This window comes from Loxodonta africana, chromosome 18 (assembly GCF_030014295.1).
Source record: "Loxodonta africana isolate mLoxAfr1 chromosome 18, mLoxAfr1.hap2, whole genome shotgun sequence".
In the NCBI taxonomy this organism is placed as follows: domain Eukaryota; kingdom Metazoa; phylum Chordata; class Mammalia; order Proboscidea; family Elephantidae; genus Loxodonta; species Loxodonta africana.
This window is the reverse complement of record NC_087359.1, coordinates 34820025-34834896: the sequence shown is the minus strand read 5'-3', so window position 1 is coordinate 34834896 and position 14872 is coordinate 34820025. Positions and strand designations below refer to the sequence as shown.

The 14872-nt window shown below is 43.8% G+C and overlaps 1 protein-coding gene across 1 annotated transcript; it reads right to left on the bottom strand.

Annotated features, from left to right (window-relative positions):
- Nucleotides 1–229: 229 nt before the first annotated feature.
- LOC100666190 (keratin, type I cuticular Ha3-I-like) lies at nt 230–6720 on the bottom strand. The gene is made up of 7 exons (XM_003414460.3): nt 6246–6720; nt 4456–4538; nt 3413–3569; nt 2336–2497; nt 2125–2250; nt 1743–1963; nt 230–738 (listed from the first exon to the last, which is right to left on the bottom strand). The coding sequence occupies exons 1-7, from the start codon at nt 6591–6593 to the stop codon at nt 612–614; spliced, it is 1224 nt and encodes a 407-aa protein (XP_003414508.1). The 5' UTR covers nt 6594–6720; the 3' UTR covers nt 230–611.
- Nucleotides 6721–14872: the final 8152 nt, after the last annotated feature.

Sequence of the window (14872 nt, the reverse complement as noted above, 5' to 3'; positions counted from 1 at the left end):
CTGAGTAAGTTTCCATAATGAATGGGTTTATCACATTCAGGTGAGGCCTTTTGTCTTAGTGTCCCCACTGGTTCTGTGCTGGCCTAATAGGAGGCTGGGCTCACTGTACTCAATGAATGTTAATTAATGGTGATCAAAGACCTTTTAGGAGAGGACTAACCTATAAAGTCCCTGTTTGCTTTCAAGTGGCTTTATAAGAAGCACACACACACAGAGTGAACACTTTGAAAAGAATGAATACAAATGAGAGTCGTCGCTGCTTTGCAAGAGGAAAGTTTATTAGGAGATTTACAAAGGGATTTGGGAAACTACAAGAGGATCGAAACAACAGAGAGAACCACAAAACACCTCATGTGACACCTTCATAGCTCCAACTTGTCAGACCATCAGCACACAGAACAACTACCAGACAGAGGCCTGGAAGGAAGAGGATCAGGTGGGACTGTGCTCAAAGCCAGGCCATGGCCCTGGGCACTTGTCCTCCCTCCAGGACTGAGATTTATGGAAATGCCTTAGGGCAGGGTCCCTGTGGCTGATGGTTGTCAGAGAAGCAGGGCTAGTCCATCGATGGCTCTTCCATCCTCACACAATCCTCCTAGGCCCTGGGGCATCTAGCACCCAAAGGTGTTGCAGGGCCCACAGCGGGAACGTATGCCGCAAGGTGAGCAGGAATTTGTGACACAGAGCCCAACGGACTTGTTGCTGGAGTTGGTCGTGGCACAGGGGTTGCAGGGCAGCCTGGGGCACAGAATTATTAGACCATCAGTATTAGAAGGGTTATTAGAAGGGTAGGAAAAGGGTGCGGGGAAAGAGCTCAACCCAAGGAAACATGGGAACCATCAGAACCCATTCTCTGAAGTCTTCAGAAACCAAGGCTTGATCAGTACACTACAAAACTCAAGCACAGTGGTGGGAAAGAGCTATGGTGGAATCCCAGCCCTCACTCTGAAACCCCAGAAGCAAGGGGAAGTCCCTTCATCCCTCTAAGCCGCAGCCTCTTCACCTGTAAATGGGGTTGATCATACCTACCACAAAGAATTGTTGAAAAAAATTGCACAAAATCATGTTGATAAAAATACTGTGTAAACTGTCAAGTGCTGTATCTTATTAGTCACTGGGTCACCTTTTTTAAAAAATATACGATGTACTTATCTATACCAAAACCAAATCCAGTGCGGTCGAGTCGATTCCGACTCATAGAGACCCTATAGGACAGAGTAGAATTGCCCCATAGAGTTTCCAAGGAGCACCTGGCAGATTCAAACTGCCGACCCTTTGGTTAGCGCTTAACCACTACACCACCAGAGTTTCCAATAAGATGGTAATAATGAGCCCCATCTGCCTGCCTCACATGCTTCCAGCAAGAATCAATGAAACAATTGATTTGGAAGTCTTAGTTAAACCAGAAAGCTCTACTTAAATATGAATGATGATTTTTGCAGTTGTTTTCCCCTTTTCTGTAACAAGCCAGTCCTGAAGGTACAGAGCTTTATTTACCCATCAGAATCCCAAGGATCAACAGAGGAGAAAACAGTCAAGTCTCATGAGTATCTTTTGGGACAGAAAATACCTTTAGCTCTGGGAATGGTAACAAATACCTTACGTTTCCCACTGCTATAATATAAAACTCTGGTCTCTACAGGCATATTGGCATCTGAAACTGGACCTGGAAAAGTTCCTCTTCTATTGTTTATTAGAACTGTGCCAGGGTCTTGCAGGGGGGCCCCCTGCTGGGTACTCACTTGCAGTCCTCGCTCTCCAGCAGGCCCCGGTATGTGTTGATCTCACACTCCAGCCGGGCCCTGACATCCAGCAGCACCTGGTACTCCTGGTTCTGCCGCTCCAAGTCAGATCGGATCTCCGCCAGCTGAGACTCCACGTTGGTGATCATGTACTGTACCTGGGACAACTGGGAGCTGTAGCGGGCCTCGGTCTCAGTCAGCGTGTTTTCCAGAGAGTCTCTCTGTGATGGGGAAGACAAAAAAATGTCAGAGACATGCTCCTTTAAAGGGTTTCTCTATATCATTCCAAAGAAGTCACAAACCTCAAGAGTTAAGGAGAGTTTATGGTATGACCCAATTTCCTGATATCACATTTCTCAGCAGGAGTCTGAACAACACCCACCAGGTTGTGCTGGGCCTGCAGCTCGACCTCCAGGGCATTGACCGTGCGTCTCAGTTCGATGATCTCTGACTGGTAGGACTGTAGCTGCTCCGAGCTGGACACCACCTGCTTGTTCAGCTCCTCAGTCTGAAATATACAGAGGGCAGAAGACAGGGGTCAGACCCTGTCTAAGGGTCTTGGGTCTAGAGTGCCCATGTGCTTAGATGCCCACCTGTGTGATGAACCATTCCTCCACATCCCTGCGGTTGGTCTCCACCAGGGCCTCATATTGAGACCTGGTCTCATTCAGCACACGATTCAGGTCCACAGTGGGGGCAGCATCTACCTCCACGTTGAGGCGCTCACCAAGTTGGCTTCTCAGGGAGTTGACTTCCTGATGGAGCAAGGCGAAGAAATAAATTCAAAGAGAGAGGTCTATAAATACACTCTGTTTGATGGAATCAAATGTGTTGGAAAGAGTAGTGCATTGCAATGTAGAAAACATGAATCCAGTTGATGTAAAACTCTACTAAGTTACCGCTGGCAATTCAGACTTTCTCTCTTAGTCTCTTTTCCTAATCTATGTAGTGAGGCTGCTTGATTAAATTATTTCTAATGTTTCTTCCCACTCTAGGATTTTATCACTTCTTTCTGATCTTCTTACCGCTCACTGATAAGCCTGACGTGATAAGTGGTTTATAATTGTTGCTACTTAAATATAAAGAGTACAGATTTGACTCCCTTCTTTCATTTCATGTCTTCTACTTTCGTATACTATCTGTTAGAGTTTGGCTTCTCTTCTTCAAAAGATCTAATATTTGAAACATGCATCTGATTTCCTAGGATTGTGTTTGACCATGAGGCCTGAATCAACCGTTTTTTGAGTTCCTTCACTTCTCTCATTTATCCCATCCATCCTTCCATCCATCCATCTTTCCAGCTTGGGTTCTAGTTTTCTAAGTAACACACAGCATAAAGAAGTTTGCTGTCTACTTCCAGTCTTGGTCATTTATTTGACACCTGTTTGGAAGATAATAGATCTTATCAAGCTGTAGGAAGTATTTTAAAGATCTTTGTGTAGCCTTTTGACCACACATCTGGCCCCAACGGGAAATAGGCCAAGTGACCACACTCCTTTACGCAAAAGAAGTAAATGACTCATCCACGGAAATTCCCTAAGTATTTTTTGAGCAGCCAGAAAAATGTTCTGTTAGCTCTAGAGTGCTGAGCAAATCAAGACCTACCTTACCTACCCAGGGGAGTCTTGGAGCTCTCATTATTGGGATGTTGGGAGCTGGGATTCTCTTACCTGCTCGTGGTTCTGCTTGAGGCATATCAGCTCCTCCTTCAGGGACTCCACTCGGGCCTCCAGGTCAGCCTTGCACAGGGTCAGCTCATCTAGGATCCTGCGCAGGCTGTTAATATCAGCCTCCACCAGCTGCCGTGTGGACAGCTCCTTCTCATACCTGCCCACACAGCCAAAGGCCAAAGGAGGTCAAGAAGGAAGACATTGTTTCCTCCACTTTACTTGGCTGATCTGGTAAAATTCATTATATTTTGAAATATTCTGAATTGTTAAAAACATTTTTGAAAGGAAGAAAAAAAATATTGCTGTACCAAGTGAGACCTATTTCCTCATTGAGACCCTGTGGTATTGATGAGGAGGTATTAGGGAGGTGCCTATGTTTGTTTTAGTTCAATATTATTTGTTGTAAGAGTCCCATTCACAGATTGCTATCAGTTAAGCCCTACCATCTTTGCCTTCTCAAATAATTCAGTGAACTTCATGAGCCTATTACAAATTGTCTTGATTTGTCTCTGAGCCTTGATTTCCTTTTTTTTTTTAAGATGAGGCTAAAACTACCATTTCATAGGGTCGACCTGGAGATACAGAAGCGATATAACTGAAATCACGTTGTAAACTGTAAGGTCCCATAAAAAAAAAAAATGCAAAGGATTCTTATGGTTATAATGGTCATACCTAGTAAAACTGGTTGATTTTCTGAAAGAAATGGATTTTGTCTCCTATTTTTTATGGCTTAATTGCTTCTTTCTGATGGCTGATAGTAACTAACCTGTACCAAGAAGCCAGTGTGAAATTCAGTTTTAAACTTGGCCTGACATTGAGTTGAAAAAGAGAAACAATGGGTGGCTTGTTGCATCCTTCCAAACTAAAAACACAGAATCTGAGCACCAAGGTGTCTTTAAAAGACATTTAACCCAAGGCAAGAATCCTCCCAATATCCTCCAAGATAGCTTCTACTTTAACACTCCCAGGGACAGAGAGTTCACCATTTTGCAATTCATCCTGTCCCATTACTAGACTGCTCGGATCCTTACAAAAAATCTTACTTGGTTCTGAAGTCGTCTGCAGCCAGCTTGGCGTTGTCAATCTGCACCACCAGCCTGGCGTTCTCAGCCTTGCTGCACAGAATCTGGAAGACCCAAAACATTCTAGAATGAGCAAGGGCTTTGTTATTTTTAGTCAACATCAACCCCTACTAACTTGTTTATATGGGAGGAACATGTGCTGACATCACAGTGTATCGTATATAAAGTGATTAAATGCTGTTTATGTTCAATAGGTGCTCAGTTATATCTGAGAAATTATATTGCATGCTACACAGATTCCGGGGAGAGTATTACTAGTGAAATTAGTTATACTAAGAATAATGGCTGGTTCCTTAAAGTTAAAACTTATTTCTTTTAGCCACATTTCTTCCAAATAGCTCTGAGTCCTTCCAGATTTTCAGTGTTAGGATAAAAGGAAGACTAATTAATAGAACTAAGAATTTCACAATCAGAACAGTCAAGAGGAAACATGCCCTTCATCATAAATTCTCTTCTTGGTCTGTCTCTGGCTTCCTGCAGGAATTGAGCATTCTGGGTAGCCAAGTCTCACAGACGGTGACCAACAGTTCCAATTTGCTTAGGACTGAGAGAGTTCCTGGGATGACAAAACTGGGAAAGTTCCTGGCAAACCAGGACAATTGGCTACTCTACCCTCATACCACCTTCATTCCAGCCCTATGGCTTCACTCCTCTCTCTCTACACCTTGCCATCGTTCATGTTTTTGCACAAAGCCTCCTTGTACCAATGCCCTGGGCTGTCCTCACCCTAGCAAGGCTCCTTGCATAACCCACATTCCCAATTCCTCCAGGTGGTCACTTGCTCCACGAGCTCCCACAGTACTTTGCATGTAGCCAGTTAGGTTTCTTATCATGTTCACTGTGGTCATTTGTTTCCACATCTGTTTCCTCTATTAGACTCTGAGCTCCTTAAGGAAAGAGACAGACTTACTCAATGCTTCATTTCCCACCCCACTATTGTGCCTAACGCTTCCTAAATGGCCAAATGATATTCAACTCACATGGCCCCTTTCTGTCATTCACTTTGCCAGAACTACAGAACAGTGGAGAGTCAATTCCCTCTGAGAATCTAGGACTTGTACTGTTGGATATAAACTCCTGCTCATCCTTCAAAACCCCAGTCAGATATTGCCTCTGCTGGGGAGCCCTCCATCTTATACCATGTATTAAGTCCTACCTCTATGCTGACTCTTTACTTGCACCCACTTCCACTCCTGCATTTATGACCTTGTTTTGTCACTTGTCTCCATGTCTGCTCTAGTGGGTGATGTGTCCGTGTATATTAGTGAGGCTTCTGGAATCAAAGCTCTCTTGCTTTGCCATAGGCACTGTCTTTTGCTACAGCTTTGAAAGGCTTTAAAAACGTGAGGATTTAGTCAGGAAATTCCTAACTCAGAGAAACGGTTCAGTTGCATTTTTTTTAAGTACTATACTGCTCTGGAAACAAGAACAGGATGTCATAATAGAATGAAAGAACTTGATATCCTGACTTTAAGAAAGAAGCCCTTTGGAAGACATGCAAAGTTTCTACGACTGATTTTGGTCTGCTGCCTTCCCCCTATCCCCAGTCTGTAGCCCTCCCTTGTAATGACTCCAGATAAATTTTCTAAGACTACCTGAAGTCTCCTATCTAAGCCAATGCTGTGTCTTTACCATTCTCAGATTAGCTGTGAGCAGTCTTAGATCCCATTCAGAAGTTGGTATGTCACAAAATGAGTGAATGAACCAAAGTTCATTAAATTGGCAGTGTGGTTCCCCACCGCCCCCCCCACCTTCTGCTGCAGTTCCTCAATGGTCCGGAAGTAGGACTGGTAGTTCGGGCACACATCGGGCTCCGGCTGCTGGCACCGCTCACGGATGCGGCCCTCCAGCTCGGCGTTGTCCCGCTCCAGCTGGCGCACCTTCTCCAGGTAGTTGGCCAGGCGGTCATTCAGAAACTGCATGGTCTCCTTCTCGTTGCCATTGAAGGAGCCCTCGCAGAGCCAGCCACAGCTGCCCACATTGGCAGGGATGTTGCAGGCCCCAGGCAGGGTGCTGCTGTGGCAGCTGGGGGGCACACAGGGCCGGGAAGAGACGCTGGTGCGGCAGCTCAGATTGGGCAGGAAGCAGGTGTACGGCATGGTGCTGGGAGGGAATGGAGCCCTGAAGATCAGTTTCAAAGCCTGATTCCTTTTCTCTGGTGTAAGTCCTGGTCCTCTCCAGGGCTTTATATTCTGTCAGCAGTGGGCGTGGCAACCACATGCAGTATTTCCCTCTTATACCCTCTTTAGGAATTTTTTTATCTGTTATTTAGACATCTAACAAGAGTCTTTACCTCATAAAATGTTTTACTCTGGCTTCTTGCTAAGTCAGGACTCCTCACCAATCATGCTAGTTGGTTAAGTAAGAGCTTCATGGTTTGGTTTCAAAGTGGCCAACGCATTACCATGCCAACACAGGGTGTCAAATTAAGCAGTGATGGTTGTTCCCTGTCTCCCAGAGTTGGGGGAACTTCTGTGCCTCTTTCTCCTAAACAGGGAAAGGTCTGTGCCTTATCCAGCTCATACTCAGAAAGATCTTGGTAAGAAAAACAGCCCAAGAAGGCCCACCCAGGAGCCACAACTGTTTGGTAGGGACTTCTGGAAGCTAGGATCAGAATGGACTTAGAAGTTCATCCAGTTCAATGTTCCTCTACTATTGCATCCAGCCCAGAGGAAGGCAACTCTACCTTCTCCTGTGAGGCTGCAGGAAGCCTCCTAAGGCTCCCTGTCTGCTGTTATTCAGTGTTCACAGAACATTAGGAAAACTAGAATTTTAGGTATAACTACTATGCATGAAGCATTCAGCTGCTTTTTTTTTTACTATGCATGAAGCATTCAGCTGCTAACCAAAAGGTTGGCAGTTTGAATCTACCAGCCGCCCCTTGGGAAACACTGTCCTATGTGCTTGAACACAGTATGACTCTGTTACAAAGATGGCTTCTGCTTATTGAGCACCCACTGTGCACCAGGCACTGTGCTAAGCACCTAAATGCAATATCTGCCCTGTCCTCACAGCACCCTGCAAGCATTTAGAGATGAAGATACCAAGCCTCTGAGAAGTTTCCAAGGTTACAGATCTCCTACATGGTAGAGCCAGGATTCAAACCCAAGACTCTCTAACTCCAATGACCATGCTCTCTCCATCGCACTACCGTCTCTCTCATCCAATCTTCTCATTACCAAGAATCAATAATGCAGAAACGGACTCAGTGGAGCTCAGTATTAGACAATACCCTCTCCTAAATTAAAATGAGCCAAGAATAACAAGCACATTTTCTCCACCAAAGAACAAAAGGTCATTTTATTCTAATGAAAGAAAATTTACTAAGTGAGAAAGCATAATACCCACTAGAAGTTTGAAAAAAGGAAGCACTCAGTTTATTGGATGAAGAAACACCTGAGCCTATTTCTCCAAAGGACGTGACCCTGCAAAGACACCGTCACATGCTTAGTGGCACCTCATGACAATCAGTGCATTTTGGCAATAGACATTCTGCCATCATGTTCTTCCAGGTGTACCTATGAACTATGAGGATTGTTTTGTTTTTAATCTATCAGTGCTCAAAGTATGAAAGATATTTCTCAAAGTAGTTCCTTTTGGAAGTTACATGCTAATTCCTCTAATACAGCCCTTATTCATATCACCCCTTCTTGAAACTTCCCTTCACAGCCTGTGACCCATTCTTTCATTTGTCCTTGTTGAAGGAAAATCTCCATCTTCTGGGGGTATATTTGTTTTTGGAACCAGCCAAATGTCATTTGGAACTATGCTGAGTGAGTGGGGTAAATGACCAAGCTGAACAGCACTTTTAATGGGTCAGAAACAAGTAGTGGCTGTAAAATAATAAAGCGTGCTTTTTTGGGTGATTCCAAAAGCCATTTCCAAGGAAGAGCTTCAAGGATGCTTTGATACAGGACAGCAGTGTTGGAATGAGTGCTTGGCAAATCCTTCGAAGGTGCTGACATCCTCAACTCTGCCACTTCTGCCTGAATCTGTACTTTAAAATGGTCCCACCATCAGTGAGATGTGGAGTGGGTGTGTTGTTTTAAAATCATTAACAAGCTGATTTAAATTCCATTGGATAAGGTCAAATAGCATAATGCAGATAGCTGGATTCATTAGCTTTTATCTTATTACCTCCCGTCCTCTCTCCTTCTAAGGCTACAAAAGAGAAAAGTCTAGACAATGGCACTTTTAAAGAATAGGAAAGAAATGCTGTATTTTAGACCGGTAAGTAGACCCACGGGATTCCCATGACCATCACTGTAGCTTCCACCCCAGTCAGGGCAGAATAGTCCTTGTATCTTCAAAGTGAAGGGCAGAGTTTAGAAAACATGACTATCCCCACATCTTAAGTCGAAGTAACCGTGAGTGCTACATGACCATTAGATAATGATGGTTGAGAGGATTTGGGCCTATCAAGAAAAGAGCCAAAATTCAATTCACTTCCCAGAAATTCTCAGGAAGGCAATTGCTTTTTCTTTATTCCACTTCCATGTACAGTGAATTCTTCTAGCTTTTACATAAGCCATAACATTGTCTCTGGTCAGTGATCCCTCAACAAACACGATGAGCAAACCAAACCCTAACAAACAGAAAGGTTTTACAGCTGCCCCACATAATTGTGGCAGACGCTTGGTTAGGCTCTGGTCTCAAGATGTGAGCAAACTGCAATTGAGGTTAAAGGATACTATTTATTGTGGAAGCCAAGGCTATTTTCACGGGACAGATCACACGCAAACTCACCAATGGTACTTAATCATGGAGTGGAGTCAGGGCAGGTCTTCTACTGAGGCCACCCTCCCAGTGGCAGAACTTTAAAGGCATTAGAACGCCTCCCTCATCCTCCCCAAACCCATCTTCCCTGCTGGCCAGGTTCTGATGCCTGAAACTCTCACCATGAGAAATGTAAAATGTGTTCTTTTGGAAATACGAAGTAATATATTGGGCTGCTTGCAGATTAATTCGACTTTAATGTGTATAAATGGCAAGGAGAGAACTGGAGTAGTATCATTGGGCACACTCAGCCCAAAAGAACTGACTCATGCCAAAGAGGAATGAAGAGTCACCCAGAGGGGAATTAGAAAGGCAGAAACTACGTAATAACAACACCAGCCCTCTGAGCTGGGCCAGCCCCAGTTCAAGCCGCCTATAAGAATAATACATAGGGTTTCCACAGGCTGTACCATAAAGGTGACTGCTGTCAACTTGTCAATCCACCAGCCTCCCTACACTGAGGGGAGAAATTGCATTTGTAATTCAGGAACTGAGGCTATGGATTTGGCTCTTAGAAGATGGTCAAATAGAGCTTCCAACTGGAGGGACAAACAGGACAGGAACTGGAGAATGAGCCAGGTCAGTAGCAAAGAGAAATACAGACACCTGAACATGGAATTTGGGGCCTAATTCCACAAACCCTCTCCAGAGCCTCCATTGTTTCTCTTACACTCAGTCCTGGACTCCCAGTGGGAATGGAGTATGGGGGTCTTAAGGAACCTAGCCAAGTCAGAAAAATGTAAAGTCCATCCGTGCTATGTTTTTTTCCTCTATACAGTCTAGAATGGAAGAAGAGAACGTGAAACAACTTAATAGTGCCAGTCTTCCCGGGAAAACTGAATTCAGGGACCATTCAGAGAAGGCATGAAAACTTGTTTATGTGACTGCTCTGAAGATCAGTGAAAAACACAGATGCTAAAACATTTTTAGCAGTACACAGAGGATAAAGCAAAGGCTTCATGTTTAGTATAAAAGTTGTGTTGAGCTTTTGCACTAAGTTTGCTATGAAGTTGATGACTTGAGGCAGACATGGAAGAGCCACTGAAATATGGCTTCTTCCCCCCGGCATGCCACAGACGCTGCTCTAAGATCACCAGTGATCTCCCCATTGTTATAGTCAATGTATTTGTCTGAATTTTCCTGTTGACCACCTCCTTATTGAAACTCTGACCTCTTTTGACTTCTGTGACACTTCAGCTGCTTTTCCATTTCCCTCCCCAACTGCTTATACCCAGAAGTCATCTTTCTCCTTGGAAACCTGACTAAACCAGGCCTGAACCCCATGCCAGGGACTTTGGACAGACCCAGCACACTCTATCATTTCTATCAGTGGTTCCCAAGGTTTTCCTATACTCTACCATCTTCCCCTCAATGGTCTTAAAACTCCCACAGCTCTAACTGTCATCTTTATTTAGATAACTTTCCAATATGTCTCACAAATCTAGTCATTCTTTTCCAACCCTCTTCTCTGGAGACCCACTGTTGTTTTATTTTCTAAGATTCAAAAACTTCGGACTCCTCTTGACCATAGAAGGTATTAGATAGTGCTAGTTTCCTTCCTTCTCTCTCCATTGTCCCTCTACCTCTAGCAGCCAGTTATCACATTCAAGGCCATGCCTCTAAAATCCACCCCTCAGCCCTACCTACTCTTCCACCTCTGCCCATATCAGTCCTTATTACCTCTTAGCAGTCTCCTAATTGACCTCCTGCCTTTTATACCCAGTCCCACCAACTTCTAGGACCCATCACCACCAATCCCAAATACAGCTTACGGATGTACCATATGGCAACCTTTCTTACTGTCATGGATTGAATTATGTACCCCCAAAAATGTGTGTATCAATTTGGCTAGACCATGATTCCCGGTACTGTGTGATTTTCCTATATATTGTAAATCCTGCCTCTATGATGTTAATAAGGGAGAATGGGCTGCAGTTGTGTTAGTGAGGCAGGGCTCAAACTACAAGATTGGATTGTGTCTTGAGACAATCTTTTTTTTTTTAATTTTTATTGTGCTTTAAGTGAAAGTTTACAAATCAAGTCAGTCCCTCACACAAAAACTTATATACACCTTGCTACATACTCCCATACATACCTCGCCAGATGGAACACGCAGAAATCAAATTGACTACATCTGTGGAAAGTGACGATGGAAAAGCTCAATATCATCAGTCAGAACACCCAGGGGCCGACTGTGGAACAGACCATCAATTGCTCATATGCAAGTTCAAGCTGAAACTCCAGAAAATCAGAGCAAGTCCACGAGAGCCAAAATATGACCTTCAGTATATCCCACCTGAATTTAGAGACCATCTGAAGAATAGATTTGATGCATTGAACACTAGTGACCGAAGACCAGACAAGCTGTGGAATGACATCAAGGACATCATCCACAAAGAAAGCAAGAGGTCATTGGAAAGAAAGAAAAGACCAATGTGGATGTCAGAGAGACTCTGAAACTTGCTCTCAAACATCGAGCAGCTAAACCAAAAGAATTGATGAAGTAAAAGAACTGAACAGAAGATTTAAAATGGCATCTCGAGAAGACAAAGTATTATAATGACATGTGCAAAGAGCTAGACATTGAAAACCGAAAGGGAAGAACATGCTCAGCGTTTCTCAAGCTGAAAGAACTGAAGAAAAAATTCAAGCCTCGAGTTGCAATAGTGAAGGATTCCATGGGGAAAATATTAAATGACTCAGGAAGCATCAAAAAAAGATGGAAGGAATACACAGAGTCTTTATACCAAAAAGAATTAGTTGATATTCAACCATTTCAAAAGGTGGCATATGATCAGGAACCGATGGTACTGAAGGAAGAAGTCCAAGCTGCTCTGAAGGCATTGGCGAAAAACAAGCCTCCAGGAATTGATGGACTATCAATTGAGATGTTTCAGCAAACAGATGCAGCGCTGGAGGTGCTCACTCGTCTATGCCAAGAAATATGGAAGACAGCTTCCTGCCCAACTGACTGGAAGAGATCCATGTTTATGTCTATTCCCAAGAAAGGTGATCCAACCGAATGTGGAAATTATAGAACAATATCATTAATATCACACCCAAGCAAAATTTTGCTGAAGATCATTTAAAAACGGCTGCAGCAGTATATTGACAGGGAACTGCCAGAATTTCAGGCCAGTTTCAGAAGAGGACGTGGAACCAGGGATATCATTGCTAATATCAGATGGATCCTGGCTGAAAGCGGAGAATACCAAAAGGATGTTCACCTGTGTTTTATTGCCTATGCCAGGGCATTCGACTATGTGGATCATAACAAACTATGGATAACATTGCGAAGAATGGGAATTCCAGAACACTTAATTGTGCTCATGAGGAACCTTTACATAGATCAAGAGGCAGTTGTTTGGACAGAACAAGGGAATACGGAGTGGTTTAAAGTCAGGGAAGATGTGCTCCAGGGTTGTATTCTTTCACCATACCTATTCAATCTGTATGCTGAGCAAATAATTGGAGAAGCTGGACTATATGAAGAAGAACGGGGCATCAGGATTGGAGGAAGACTCATTAACAACCTGTGTTATGCAGATGACACAACCTTCCTTGCTGAAAGTGAGGAGGACTTGAAGCACTTACTAATGAAGATCAAAGACCACAGCCTTCAATATGAATTGCACCTCAACGTAAAGAAAACAAAAATCCTTACAACAGGACCAATAAGCAACATCATGATAAACGGAGAAAAGATTGAAGTTGTGAAGGATTTCATTTTACTTGGATCCACAATCAACAGCCATGGAAGCAGCAGTCAAGAAATCAAAAGAAGCGTTGCATTGGGTAAATCTGCAACAAAGGACCTCTTCAAAGTGTTGAAGAGCGAAGATGTCACCTTGAAGACTAAGGTGCACCTGACCCAAGCCATGGTATTTTCATTTGCATCATGTGCATGTGAAAGCTGGACAATGAACAAGGAAGACCGAAGAAGAATTGATGCCTTTGAATTGTGGTGTTGGCGAAGAATATTGAATATACCGTGGACTGCCAAAAGAACAAACAAATCTGTCTTAGAAGAAGTACAGCCAGAGTGCTCCTTACAAGCAAGGATGGTGAGACTGCATCTTACATACTTTGGACATGTTGTCAGGAGGGATCAGTCCCTGCAGAAGGATATCATGCTTGGCAGAGTACAGGGTCAGCGGAAAAGAGGAAGATCCTCAACAAGGTGGATTGACACAGTGGCTGCAACAATGAGCTCAAGCATAACAGTGATTTAAGGATGGCTCAGGACCGGGCAGTGTTTAGTTCTGTTGTGCATAGGGCCGATATGAGTTGGAACCAACTCAACAGCACCTAACAACAACAACAAAAACAACATACTCCCAGTTGCTCTCCCCTTAATGAGACAGCCTGCTCCCTCCCTCCACTCTCTCTTTTGGTGTTCATTTCACCAGCTTCTAACACCCTGTGCCCTCTCATCTCCCCTCCAGAGAGGAGATGCCAACATAGTCTCAAGTGTCCACCTGATCCAAGAAGCTCACTCCTCACCAGCATCCCTCTCCAACCCATTTTCCAGTCCAATCCCTGTCTGAAGAATTGGCTTTGGGAATGGTTCCTGTCCTGGGCCAACAGAAGGTCTGGTGGCTATGACCACTGGGGTTCTTCTAGCCTCAGTCAGACCATTAAGCCTGGTTTTTTACGAGAATTTGGGGTCTGCATCCCACTGCTCTCCTGCTCCCTCAGGGGTTCTCTGTTGTGTTTCCTGTCAGGGCAGTCATCGATTGTAGCCGGGCACCATCTAGCCCTTCTGGTCTCAGGCTGATACAGTCTCTGGTTTATGTGGCTCTTTCTGTCTCTTGGGCTCCTAATTACCTTGTGTCCTTGGTGTTCTTCATTCTCCTTTGATCCAGGTGGGTTGAGACCAATTGATGCATCTTAGATGGCCACTTGCTAGCGTTTAAGACCCCAGACGCTGCTCTCCAAAGTGGGATGCAGAATGTTTTCTTAATAGATTTTATTACGCCAATTGACTTAGATATCCCCTGAAACCATGGTCCCCAAACCCCTACTCCTGCTACACTGACCTTCGAAGCATTCAGTTTATTCAGGAAACTTCTTTGCTTTTGGTTTAGTCCAGTTATGCTGACCTCGCCTATATTGTGTGTTGTCTTTCCCATCACCTAAAGTAGTTCTTATCTACTAATTAGTGAATACCCATGTCCTACCCTCCATCTCTCCCCCCTCTTATAACCATCAAAAAATATTTTCTCCTCTGTTTAAACATTTCTTGAGTTCTTATAATAGTGGTCTTATACAATATTTTTCCTTGTGCACTGATTTCACTCACCATAATGCCTTCCAGATTCCTCCATGTTGAAATGTTTCACAGATCCATCACTGTTCTTTATCAATGCATAGTTTTATTATTCCAGTGTGTGAATATACCATAATTTATCCATTCATCCATTGATGGGCACCTTGGTTGCTTCCATCTTTTTGCTATTGTAAACAGTGCTGCAATGAACATGGGTGTGCATATATCTGTTTGTGTAAAGGCTCTTATTTCTCTAGGATATATTCCAAGGAGTGGGATTTCTGGATCGTATGGTAGTTTGGTGTATGGTAGTTCTATTTCTAGCTTTTTAAG